Below are 14101 nucleotides of genomic sequence, written 5' to 3' on the forward strand. Positions count from 1 at the left end.
ATTTTTAACTTTTTCTATGAAAAATATATATTAATAAATATATTATTAATTATTATAACAATTATATATAAGATTATGCTACAATTGAGATCGTTCATGTACAGTTTGCAGGGATTTCACTTGAGGGGGGAAGAATGGGGGCATTTTCCCCCATTGAATTTGGCCAGAAAACTGCATGTCATTTATTGAAATACTATTAATTTTAATGAAATCAAAATATTTAAAAAAAACGATCACTGACTCGACAATTTTTGCCCCCCCCCCCCCTCTGAAAAAATCTGAAATGACGTCCTTGTTTTTAAACCAAAAATTCTCTCAAAGAAACACTAAAACAATGGTCTCGAATCTACCCCGAAAATATTTTTTAATATGTCATTTCAGTGAATTTATATTGGAATACCGATTTTCACCGATAGATATATATTTTTACCAGTGAAAATATAATTTATCTGGTAGACGCTAGTCAAATTATATGATTTAAGCTTTTCCATACATACATTTATATATTAATGGTTATTTATTTATATGCTATGTAAAAATATTACAGAAAATATGTATTTTTCTATGAAGTTATATTTTCACTAGTGAAGTCGAAACAAATTTTCACTAGTAGATATATAGTTCTACTAGCGAAAATATATTTTACTGACAGTTGCGAATTGTAAATTTTCTGGTCAAACCAACTTTTTAATTAAATTGTATTATAATATAAATAATTCGTTTCAAGTTGAGCACTCGAGAAAGTGTGCCACGTTTATAAATATTAAAAAAAATACTTATTATGGTTGCCTCTTTACGAACGAAATATAAAAATATTGTTTTGAAATTTCAGCTAAGGGAATATGAGTTATCCGAAGTGTTTCATCACGTGTCCGACGACAAAAGCTACGAAGTGCTCAAAATGGATCAACCCGCCGGGAATAGTATCGACATCTTGGACGGCAACAACGCCTTATCGCTGGCCATTGAGGAGGAAAGGGCCGAAAGGGAGCCGCACTTGGTCGTCCACCGTCCCATAGACCCTTTGGCCAGCGAGGCTCCCAGGATCTATTCAAAGGACGGCGCCTTAAAGTCCACGCCGGAGAATAAATTCCCGTCCAGGTGATCCCTCGCGTCCCTTTGCCCTTACGGCCCTGTATTACATTAACCGTTCTCTGGATTTGTATATATATTTTATGTCTACAGCAGCGCTAGCGCAGACAACAGCACCGTTGAACCGAGGGAAGCTAACGAAGTTCCTCGGGGAGACAAAGCGGCCATTTTGAATAGCATAGCGCGCGCTTATAGAAGTAAATCCAGAAAACCACACTCGAACAAACAGAGAAAACACTATCATCGAAAAATGCGTAAGTATCATAATACACAATTTCTAATAATTATAAATTATTATTATACTCTCTCCCATATTCGTTTCTTATTCTACCCAAATATTTTTATTTTAATATATTTTGTCGAAATCATCAACACATGACAATAAGCATATTTTTTATTTTAATCTTCTAGCACACATATGTTGTGAATGCTTCGCTTGTGACATTGTAACATTAAATTGACCATCATAGAACCATTCACACATTCGCTTAATTCTTGTCACATTAAAAAAGTCGTTACAACGAATCGTAGTATAAATGTCTAGGAGCAAAAAAATATATTTGTCTTTTTAACTCTGAAACGTATTTTAACAAGCATTCTTGTGCATTTGTGGTTACACAATTTATAGAATACAACGTATAGTGTATCCACTAGTATATGTTAAAATAACAATAAATTTTGTAAAAAATAAAAATCAAATATCAGTATGCCATTTCTGCAATATATTGCCAACCTAAGCTGCATTATAATGATTCATACATAAACACAAGTCAACAGACACGCGCGTTTGAAGTCTCGCGAATGGTGCCCGCTTACCTAGCAGCCGTCAAGAAGTACGCTCCCGTTATTACGATTCCTTTCAACGTACGTGGTGGGGAAACTGCATACTCGCACAGCGGCACAAAAACGGACTAAATAAACTCAACTCCACTACTCTTTAACTATGTACATGATGATCCAATTCGAGTTTCTATCTAGTAAATCAGATAGCTGTCAATAATAATCACGCTTTGCAACAACACATTTACGAAATAGATCACTTAACAACCGCTCAACGCGTTAAAATTGTTAAATTGCTCTACAGATATAACAATTATGTACGAACTGTGTATCGAAATTTACAGGAAGATTATGATCAATTTCTACTAAGCGAGCAATTCGCAACATGGTGAAAAAAATTGAAGAGACTGGAAGCGTTGGAGATAGGGAAAGGCCTTTGCATCATCGTGGCGCCTGTTCAGCCGAGTATTGCTGCTGTAAGTGAAAGTGTGGCCGATGACTCGAAGCAGCTTTAGGGCTTTTCTCATGGTTCTCTTTGGCACATTTTGCATCTAGAATTGCACCTAGATCCATATAAAATTCAAATAACATAATAACTGAAGCCCAAAAACCATGAACAGTGATAAATTTACACAGATTGGAGCAACAGGAAGTTGCTGCTGATTTCTCAAAAAAATATTCTCTGATGAAGCACATTTCCATTTCTATGGGTATGTTAATAAACAAAATTCCCGCATATGGAGCGAGGAAAATTCTCATGTGATTGACAAGATACCATTGCACGCCCAAAAAATGACTGATACGCATTTTAGTCAGGCGGCATCACTAGGCCTTACTTTTTTTAGAACGATGAAGATCTGCGTGTAACATCAATGGTGAGAGTGATCTGCGTGTAACATCGCTATAAACACATGATTACCATTTATTTTTAGCACGAAATCGAATATATTGATGTGGAAGGCATGTGGTTCCAGCAAGATACTTGCCACACATCGGATGCAACGTTGGATGTTTTACGTGAAATTTTGATAACGGCAACTGGCCGCCAAGATCATGCGATCTAACGCCGTTGATTTTTTTGTGCGATTACCCTAAAATCGTGTCTACACTCGTACGTGTTTTCAAAACTGTTGCAATAATAATAATAATAATTTATAATATAGACCAATTACTTCATATCTATAAAAAAAGGTTAGTATAGTAATTTTGTTTTTATTATAAAATACATATTGCACATCCAAACAGCTTGCTCTCGATAACTCGTGTGAAATAGTGGCGGTGGGAGAAAGGACCACGCATACAGCGATTGTTTGCGTCAGTAAGAGCTCAATAATAAATTGCAAATTAATTTGAATGCAATTTTTATTAAAAATATTTTAAGGGTTATGTTATGTTATGCAAAAGTGTTTTGAAAGCCCATTACTGAAATTATAATATATTGTTGCAATTCAAATAAGTATCTAAGTAAATTCATAAAAAAAATCTAGACTTTTGATCTTATAAAATAATCGGAAAACTGTATTAAATATAGTATTTTCAATTTAATAAATTATTATACATAGTAACATTTATATACAACAATATAACATTAAAGGATATTCAGGGTTCAAGCGTTTCTAAACATGGTCAGTCAACTGTAATAATTTGATGATCCGAGTAACCAGAGTTACCAAAGGGACATTTTCCATCCCCCTTCGTCTTTCAGAAAAACAAAATAATAAGCTAAACAGCAAACATCCTTTGGATATGTACACATTCGTACATATACACATGTATATATGCCTAAGGTGTACATATAATAGAAATATAACATATTTAGTCTTGTAAAATCTTATATAGAATTTAAAAATACCAATTATGTACAATACATTTAAGATTAAAACATCAAATGGGAAAAATAAAATTCTTCGAACAATAAATTGTCTATACATTCACTTTAAATAGAAGTGTTTGCTTCAGATTAAATTGTATAATCATTTCCATTGTGTTATCTATCTGTACACAGTTTAATCATTTTAATTTTAATATGAAAAACATATAATAATGTATTATATTAGTTATTACGTTCAATTTTATTTAGTATTTATTCATTATGAACATATTAATTTTCAGGTGACTGTCGTGTGTCTGACTGGGACGAATGGTCACCCTGCTCTCATTCGTGCGGCATCGGCGAAACAAGACGCACGAGGCGAGTCTTAAGACCGGCCGCACGATCTGGTCGTACTTGTCCACCGCTCGTAGAGTCACGCTGGTGCGGCTCAGCAAGAAACTGTCCCCAAGATCACTTCACATGGTAACCTTCCAAGGAAGAAGAGTCCTTTTTTCGCTGAGAATCAAAATAATCATTTGTACAAAATGATTTACAATATATAATAAAAATCCACATCAGTAACATACATTGAGTGTTTTTGTAAATGTGATTTAAAAGGTGGATTACAAACGACTTGATAAACATAGTAAATATTTGTAAGTACAAAGGAATGCTGTAAAAAGCATAATCACAATTGTGTATGTTTTGATAAAAAAAAGTGAATGTGAAGGTGTAAATTGATATTGATATGTTAATTAATATTACTGTGAGTGAAGTTAATGTTACCATATTTAATTAATATTATTTTTAAACGAAGAAAATGATAGAGATAGTATTTAATATGAATCACAATAATGTAAATTTAGAGATAAATTTGTGTTAAAAATACAATTTTAATTTGTTTTGAGTATCTTTTAGTCACAATTTCTAATACAAAAAATATAAAGTAATCATATCAGTCACGACTCAATCTTCAATTATTTTTTTATATAATAATCTCAAAACTGTTCCTATCTACATAAAATGTAAAAAGTCAATTATTATTTTAATATGATTACTTTCCTAAGAATTCAACTAAGAATTCAACTAAGAATTCAACTAAGAATTCAACAAATTAATGCGTCGTTAACGCTTTCAAAACATAAACATCCTGTGATACTTCCATAACTTAAAAATAAATTGTCTTGACAAAAGTATCACAATACCACAAATACATTTATATTTTTAACGACAACTTTCATTAGTTTATATGAATTATGTATCATAGATATTACTTATTATTATATTATTTCAAATCTTCGTTATTTGTTACAATTTATAATGCTTAATTAACAGCACTTATTTATATTACAATATATATATATACAATATAATTTTAATTCACAAAAAAATATTATATAACTGATTTACTTAATGTATACAATATATCAGTTTAGTTCTAACCCCATGTGAGTAATTGTTTTATATTTCACATAAAAAAAATCTTAAGTCAATTTTGGTTGATTTTTAAATTCACTTTTGAGTGAAAGAAAAAGTTGTACATATTGAGATACACAGAATCTGAATGTGAAATAAAAATCAAAATAATTTACATATGATTTATAATTTATATACAAATATAAGTGTGAACAATGTGTATTTGGTTTTTTTTAACAATTAACAAATTTTATTATAAAATGTGTTTATTAACGATTATATTTACTTTTCAAGGGTTTGCTGTAAATTGTAAGACATAATAATTAGTTGTACTTCATGTTTTTTACCATGTAAAAAAATATTCACAAAAAATATATGTCTTGAATTAATTGTATGTTTTATTAAAAGCATTTTTTCAGGATACTACACAATTAAATTATAATAAAACACAATTTAAAATATAAAATTTTATTTTTTGTACAAAACAATCCATGTTAAATATTGAACCAGCTCTTATAGATTATCTGATATTTAATGAAACTACATCGCCAATGTGATAGATTAATTATGTATATAGAAATTAAGTATAAGTACGTGTTAAATAAAGCCAAAAAATTGATTGGTAAATATAATTATATTAAATAAATAAAAATATGTTGATATATTTATTAATAAATATTATGATGATCCAGTATGATGCAGTAGCAATTTAGAAAATACATTTAAACACAAAATTATAATACATAAAATTTATAATAATATTTACTTTTTCTCTAATTACAGGCAACTCTCATATTCTATATAAAATATACAACATAGATAATATAAATAAATAATTTAGTAACGAAACATATACAAAAGTTTTTCATGAGTATCATAGAAATAAGAGTACAAATAAAGTATATAAAATGTAGCATACATAATAAAATAAATTATTATATTGGAAAATTGGCTTGCAAATTTTACAGAAAAATCTTAAAAGCATTAAGCAAACGGAGTAACAGTGGAGCCCCGATGTGCCGTCTTCGCATTTAAAATTTTTCTGCTTGTATCGTTCATTTTTTATAGTCCTGGCAAAACACCCATAAGAACAATATTAAATAATCCAGCATTAATCTTATTAATTTATTTATTTCCTCGATCTATTGTCTAAATATTATGGTCCCGTCACGAAAGTGTATACAATTTTCACTCTCATTTCTCAACTTAGGCTTATAACATAGCCTATAAGTAAAAATTTAAATCAATAATAACAGCGGTTAAAAATTAGGTGTTGATATTTATATAGAAACCAAGTATAAACCAAATACAAACAAGATGGGTCTCTTTTTCAAGTGTTTTCCGGATAGAACTCTCACATTAAGGGGCCAGTCCTATCTCGGTGAAAAAAAAATGTAAAGAACGGATTAGTGTTGTCATGTACGAAAAGTAATGGATCAGACAAAATGCAACTAATTGTAATTGGAAAATCACTGAAGCTTTGATGTTTAAAGAACATAAAACATTTCCCTTTAAAATACCAAGCCAACAAGAATGCATGGATGACCACCAAAATTTCTATAGCTTTCTTGAGGAATCTTGTTCCTTTATGAGTACACGGGGGGTGTAAAATACTATCTATAAATAATATAAATAGTAGTTTTTATAAATATTGTGCTGCCCACTTTCGAGATACTTCATTTCTGAAGAATATCAGAGTAGTTTATTACCCTCTAAATTGTACCAGTGCTTTACAACCACTTGATATGGGAGTGATAGTTTTAAACTCGACAAAAAACGATGTGCATGATGAGATCTAGAAGAGAAATCGACCAACATTCAAAATAAATGTGCTGCAAGCAATACACTTTGCAATAGCTATGTGGCATCAGGTGAAAGCTACGACATTAATTGCTTCCAGAAATTTGGCTACATTCCTAGAGCAGTTATTTCTCTGGAAAAAATGACGGCAACTGAAGAGGAATAAAAAGATTCATTTGATGATTACCGGCGTCTTTGCAGCTCAAGGGTACCTCGACTTTGCAACATAGGTATTATATATGTGCAGTGTGTTAGAGAGTTAACAACCAGTAGTGTCGAGTCTATCGTTTCATTATGTGATGCAACTAATGACAGCAGTGAAGAATGCAATAATGAAACTATTTCGAAATTTACAGAAGTGTTCTTAAAAATTAATGTAAAACACTAGTAAATAAAGTTTTTCAAATTTTTCATTTTTTCTATTTGAATCTTTCCCGTATTTATTGTTTTTTAGGGTCCCTTGAAAAATGTAGAATAGGTATTTCACTGTATGTACAAATATGTATAAATAATAATAAAATCAGCAATGGAGATAATCAGCATTAATACTTAAAAAATATATTCCACTATTAAAAATGTTCTTATCAATTAAAAAATCTATTTTTTTTCTAAAAAAGTAGTATTCAAAAAGTATTTTTTTCATTCATATGTGCTTCACAAAGTGTTTTTTCTCAGGTATATAAATATGCAAATTTTTAATAAAACATTCCTACAAAATCCATCACATGTGCGGTTGTACTTATTTTTTCACAAAGTCAGACTAGATATCACAAATTGATTAAAACAATAGCTCTTATCACCAGCTCACCCATGGTGGTTGATTCATTTTATGTAAAGGAACAAATGTGAGATTTAACGGAATATTTATCATAGCATGCGATAAGTGCAGTCTTTTCAACGTTTTTAAAATATAAATACCACTACGGGCAAGAAGAAATCCTGCTGGAATGTTTGCATCTACATTTGACCTAAAAAAACAATCAAGTTAGTAAGCAACACAAAAATCTCAAATAAAATTATATCTTACTTATCAGCTATCATTTCAATATAGTCATCGGATGTTATATCCAAGCCTAAATTTTTTTCAGCCTCTGTGATTATAATAGCTTTGGCACCAGCCTTCTCTGCTATAATTGCCTTATGCAGAAACGAACAACGGCTGGAAAATAAATGGCAATAAAAATTGAATAGGTTAATATTTGTATATATTATCTTATTAAAAAGGAGTATATTACATTAATAAGATCCAGCATAGCATTTATGCACTAAATGAAATAAGTAACAATCGACATAGTCGGTTTGAAAAGAGACGACACAAAATGAATAGATTTTCATCAGAAGATCTACTGAGATGTGTGTACGGTCTGGGAGTTATTATTTATTTATTAAAATTAAGACCATAGTGACCTAACAGGTTAACCTAATGCGTCACGATGGCCAGACAATGTGCAATTTGGGACATTATTATAAATAATAATTTTGCTCAAAAATGTTGATAATACACATCGTTTCTGTTTGTGACGATTTTGCTCAACAGGGACGTCATTTGGTGGCGGGGCTGATAAGGGGGCTGGTGGGGGCATTTGCCCTCCCCCCTCCCCTTGAATTTAGCCAAAAAATTCCTGTCTATTAAACCTTTGACCGCAGATGAAACCCATGATGTAATCAATAAATCAGTGTGAATTGGGCAGAGACTGGCAAGACGGCTATTGTGTTATTCGAGAAAAAAAAGATGTATTGTGTGTTGTGATAAACCGTTGGCGTTCCATATAGCAATACGTAGTAACACTATCACTGTAGTAAGATAGTCGTTTTGCAATTTTAGAGAAAACTTTATTAAAAAATTTTTGAACATATTCAAAACTTTTTTCGAGTTTACCAAATAAAATCGTTTTTAAGACTAGTCTACTTGAAGCAATGAATGTGTTATGACCAGGAACGTCATTTAGAGGGGAGAGGGGCAGGTGGGTGCATTTTATTTTTTTGAATTTGGTCAGAATAATGCATTCAATGAAATACTATAAATTTTAATGAAATCGAAACATTAAAAAAACCATCACAGACTGGCCAACTTTTGACCCCTCCTGGAAAATGCTGAAATGACGTCCCTGTCGCTCAGGCGGACATCAACAATACTACTAAATCCTGACCCTGCTCTAACCTGATAAGAAGTTGTATCGAAGCTCATCTTTTGACGCCGGCATATCAGTACACCCTCATGACAAAGGTCAATAACTCGTGAGTATTTTAATTAGATCAGCTAGCTGATATCATGAGTGTTTGATCTACTTCGAGAGAAAAAATTATGACAGTTGTTTTTTATCATGTTGCTTTGGCTCTGTGGATTTCAACTGATTCAGAGAGTCAATGGGTAGGTGATTATTCAACTTGCTAATCAACCAGTTGTAGTTATTCTTATATACATAGTCAAAGAGCAGAAAATTCCGAGTCTATAACATTGACACAGCAACTTTTCTAAGACAACAGTCGAAGCCTAACTAGCATGTGATGCTCTTACTCAAAATAACAGGATGAGAGGTGGTAAAACAGACCACAAGCGTTCTATAAATTGCAACCCTTTTTGAAGATAAACAACTCAAAAATTAATAATTTCAAGTCGTGATAGTTTTTTCACTATTTTTAATTTATTATGTCATGTTTGTCAGGTATGTTAGATGATCTAAATTGTTTAAATTATCCGTCAGTCAACTGTCAAGTAGTTTGGTTGCTCTTTTATTTGGGTGGAGTTTTAGTCTGTCTCTGTATGTCGTGTATTCGTTTGTTATTTCGTCTTTTATGGATCCTATTGTTAAGGTCATGATGTATAACGTCATTAGGGAGCGATAACTATCATTCGTAAAATATTGTTTTGTAATCTCTGGATAATGGCGACGGTGGAAGCAGAGGCACAACCCCAAAGCAGAATCCCATATAATGGTTTGATTATTGATTTGTACATTAGTATATTGTTTTCCAGTATCATATGAGATCTTCTTCCCATCATCCAGTGCATTTTCCGAAGTTTAATTCAGAATTGTTTCATTTTATTAAAAATATGTTTCCGTCATGTAAGTCTTCTGTCCAAATATATTCTCAGATATTTGACTTTTCTTATGTTGTAACATTTAACAACAATTTAGCGATACATTTGAGCAGGACTTTTTATTTAATATGAACATTACATGTGTTGATTTTGTCGTATTTGCTTCCATTCTTCAATTTTTCATCCATTGTTCAATTTTGTTTGTTCTGTAGAAGGAATGTTCAATTTGATTATTTGATCAGTTTCCTCTGAAGAAATCCCAATTAGTTATATAATTATATAAGGTCGGAGTTTGTTGTTTGTGGATTAAATTTGTTTTGACTAGATATTCTAGACTTGATTTCCTTCTATTGTTTGTTGTTACTGTTTGCCATTCTATTTTGTCTATTTTTTTGCACGAGCGACGCGTTATATTAAATTTTAAATTTTCGTTTGTTATTTGAACGACCGATTCGATTAAGGATCGATTTGTAACTTGAGCACTAGTTTGAAGAAAAACAAAAATAAAGTATGAATTGCAAAAAAATGGCAGCAAAAGATACTTTCGGAATTTATAAATATAACTAAAACACGAGCTATTTTAAAATAACTAACCCCCTTTCGGCAAAGGCGACATTTCCTTCCACCTCGTCTATGTTGGTTGGTATCTTGCAGCCTTCTATTGGCTTCAATGGCACTAATTTTACGTTATTAAGTTTAAAACTTGAATTCTGAAAAGAATAATACATAAATTAATAAATCACTTTTTATCCATTAAAAACAATGAATTTTATAAAAGATGAAGAATAGTGGCATAATTTATATTGATTCTAAACATCGAATATTATATATGTACTCACAAATGGAGCGCCGAAATCTCTCGCTGGTTTGATTCTATAAGTATATTCAAGGTCTGATGGAAAAGTGATTTCAAAAAACGCATCCCCAGTCAATAAATCAAAATTTGTATCAACCATTTGAAAGTTTGAAACTAAAATATACGATTATATAATTAAGTATATAAAGAATACAATCAAAATAATAGGTTATACAAATAAAATGATTTATTATTCATGTTCTATTTCATACCTTCGACAGTCGCAAAAGACATGAGTAATAACACATAAAGAGCAATATAATTTGAGAATTTCTCTGACATTTTGTTTAATGTCATATTTTTTAGCAAATGCCTTATCTCTAACATCGTGCACCAATGACAGCGAGACAGATAAACTGAACAAAACACCGGTATCGCAATATTGCCAGCACAAAAAATTAACCGCATACTAATTTCTTAGACGTCATTCATATTTCAATAATTTAACAATATATTTATTAAAATAATAGCTCAAATCGAAATTTAAAAATATGCTTTTATGAAAGCCTATTTATTTATCTATTCATTATGACTAAAATTAGCCGGCACTCTGGTGCACTGGGCAACGTATTCTTTGGCGAAACGCGACGGGAGTCAAATAACATGTAACTAATTAATAAGCATTCAATAAAATTCTACTGCAGTGGCTTAATCTGTGATTAATTGTCAAACTTTAATATCACATTTAAATTTAATCATAACAAAGTGTTACTATTAATAATATATGTATAAAAAAAAAAATTTAACAAATAAAGCTAAGCGAAAGTTATCTTTAAATTACATGTACATCAGTGAACATCACGCTATTCACTTTTTATCCAAAACACACATACGCTTTATTCACACAATAGTACTGTAAGAGTTGACAATCAGTTACTGTGATATTACAAATATTTTATTTTGTGTGAAATAAATCGATATATTTATTTTTATAACCGATGTGACACGGACGAAAATCCTTGATATGAGCAATGCCGCTTCAACAAGAACGATCGCTTCTCTCACGCATACGTTTTTATACGTAGACAACGCATTTAAAAATTATTGCAATACGAATTTTTGACGTATCTGTTACCAACAAACTGTTTTTGGATTCGGTACTCACAATTTTTCATAGTGACTTTTTAAAAATTGAAAATGAGCTACCGATCTTCTTCTACATCATTAGAAAGTGATAATACTGTTGGAACGAAACCAATAAAAACTGACTTCCAGCTTAACCGTGATTTTATTTTGAATTTTTATTTCTTAAATGTAATTAATAGTATTTTAAAATATGTATATTTTCTATTTATGTATATGTATACCTATTATATGTATGTAATTTGTATCACTATATAACAAAAATGTTTTATTAATTTTTGAAATGTTTTTAATTGCATTTTTTAAATAATATATCATACCCGATAATAACCGCTATTGCAGCGCGGGTAGAAACAAAAAATTAAATAGAGTGACGTTCAATGTGTTACACATCACTTGCAGTCGCGTAGAGGAAATGATCTCTTAGGCTAAGCGCGTACTCTGCAACTTGGCTGCCTAGGGTAAAGATTCGGTCAGATCGTCTTGGTGACGTCACGCGGAACGAAATCTCGCGTCTCTTCGACACCGCTCGACAGTCTCTTTCTAGCGTGCAACGTCATCATGATGTCACCAAGACGCTCTAACCAACATCTTTCTGTATTAGGTGGTGTTGCTCTAACAGAGTTTTTTGTGAATTCGCCTACGGCAGCCAAAGCAGCCGTGGGTGAGATATGCCACGTATGCGGCGTATCTCACGCACCCAATACATTTATATGCGCTGTCTCCGTCTTTTTGTTGTCTAGTGCGCGCCTAGCCTTAGTGTTTTTTAGAATTAGTCATTAAAAGTGACGCATGCAAAATACGTCATTCTATACGTCCCAACTAGGGCCGCGCATTCCATACATTTATATTTTTTAATATAAAATTAAATGTAAATTATAAAAATAATATTTTATTAGTTTACCGGTAGTATATTTTTTATTGGATGGGATATCAGGCACACAAAAGGCTAATTTATTACAATTATGTTTTAAAAAAAAGTATGCGAATGCAATATAGATGTAGTGTCTGTAACATTTAACGGTTGTACTGCTAATTTTTCTATGATTCAAAATTTGCGCTGTAATTTACAATATAATGATTTTAAAAATAATTTTCCACATCCATGGACTCAGAAACTCGTAGCAGTTTCTTGAGATCCGTATCACATGCTAAAATTAATTAGGAATTCGTTGGATTAATTAGGAATTCAAAGAAATATTTAGAGATAGTTTGGGTAATAATATTGAATGGATTTTATGATATAGGAAGAAAAAAACTTGCACATTGCCAGCAAATTATCGCGAAAACACATTCACTTTCACAACCAAAAAATGAAAGTGAAATTAGCTACTTAACTTCTTAGTAATCGTGTAGCAGACGCTTAAGAATTTAGTAAAAAAAATTGCTTAGAAAACTTTAATGATTGTATGTAACCTTCATACGTGCAATAAATAATTTATTCGATATTTTAAATGAAAAAAATATAAAGCAGTTCAACTTTCAGAATCCTCTTTGTAAAACAAACCATTTAGAGATTTTCAACTTGTTTGAATATATTAAAAAATATATAATATCTCTTTACCATAATGGCGAAAGAGTAGTTTCTAGTAGAATAAAAACAGGATTTTTAGGATTCTTAATTTGCATGTAGAGTGCTAAACATTTATATAATAGTTTGGTAGAACAAGAAGGCGTATTAAATTATATACCATTTTATAAAATAAGTCAGGACCATACAGAACTTTTTTTTGATAATATTAGATCTCACGGAGAGCATAATAATAATCCAACGGCACGACGATTTACAAAAAACTTCTTACTCGCATTGAATTAGAAGACTCGTAAAGGGGGATATTGCATTCCGTTAGAAAATTTTAGCATATTGTCTCCATCCAACCATATTTTAATATAACGACAGACGACAGACAGACATAGAATTACTGAAGTCAATTATACTGATGAAAATTTTGACGATTTAAATTTATTACCGGATTTTTAAAGTCGGCTATGTAGTAAAGAGCTTATCTAAAACAATTGTTTGTGAAATTTTTTAGGTTCTAATAATAATAGTTTTATAAATCATAAAAATCGGGGAGGCTGGTTATCGCCGTCTAATGACGTTAAGTAAGTTTGTTAAAAATGTTACACATTTGTAAGATATTTAGTTAAGAAAAATTGACAGAAAAAAGTATTGCCTAAATATATCATAATAAAGATTATATTGTATTTAAAAATG

The 14101-nt window shown here is 31.0% G+C and overlaps 2 protein-coding genes across 2 annotated transcripts in view; one reads left to right on the plus strand and one right to left on the minus strand.

Moving 5' to 3' along the window:
• Positions 1–4254, plus strand: part of mspo (M-spondin) — a 228287-nt gene extending 224033 nt beyond the window's left edge. Inside the window, exons 5-7 of the mRNA XM_088202600.1 lie at positions 833–1101; positions 1186–1346; positions 3985–4254. Coding sequence (XP_088058726.1) covers positions 833–1101; positions 1186–1346; positions 3985–4172 — 618 coding nt within the window. The 3' untranslated portion in view covers positions 4173–4254. The remainder of the gene's footprint in view (positions 1–832; positions 1102–1185; positions 1347–3984) is intronic.
• A 3053-nt stretch (positions 4255–7307) lies between these two features.
• On the minus strand, positions 7308–11146 carry LOC148227296 (PRADC1-like protein). Its single transcript, XM_088202610.1, has 5 exons — positions 11013–11146; positions 10784–10914; positions 10539–10654; positions 7929–8060; positions 7308–7869 (listed from the first exon to the last, which is right to left on the minus strand). Exons 1-5 carry the CDS (start codon positions 11125–11127, stop codon positions 7698–7700), a joined length of 666 nt encoding a protein of 221 aa, XP_088058736.1. The 5' UTR covers positions 11128–11146; the 3' UTR covers positions 7308–7697.
• Between the last annotated feature and the right edge of the window lie 2955 nt (positions 11147–14101).

This window comes from Plectrocnemia conspersa, unplaced genomic scaffold (genome assembly GCF_051122295.1).
Source record: "Plectrocnemia conspersa isolate PC_06_02 unplaced genomic scaffold, ASM5112229v1 ptg000013l, whole genome shotgun sequence".
NCBI lineage: Eukaryota > Metazoa > Arthropoda > Insecta > Trichoptera > Polycentropodidae > Plectrocnemia > Plectrocnemia conspersa.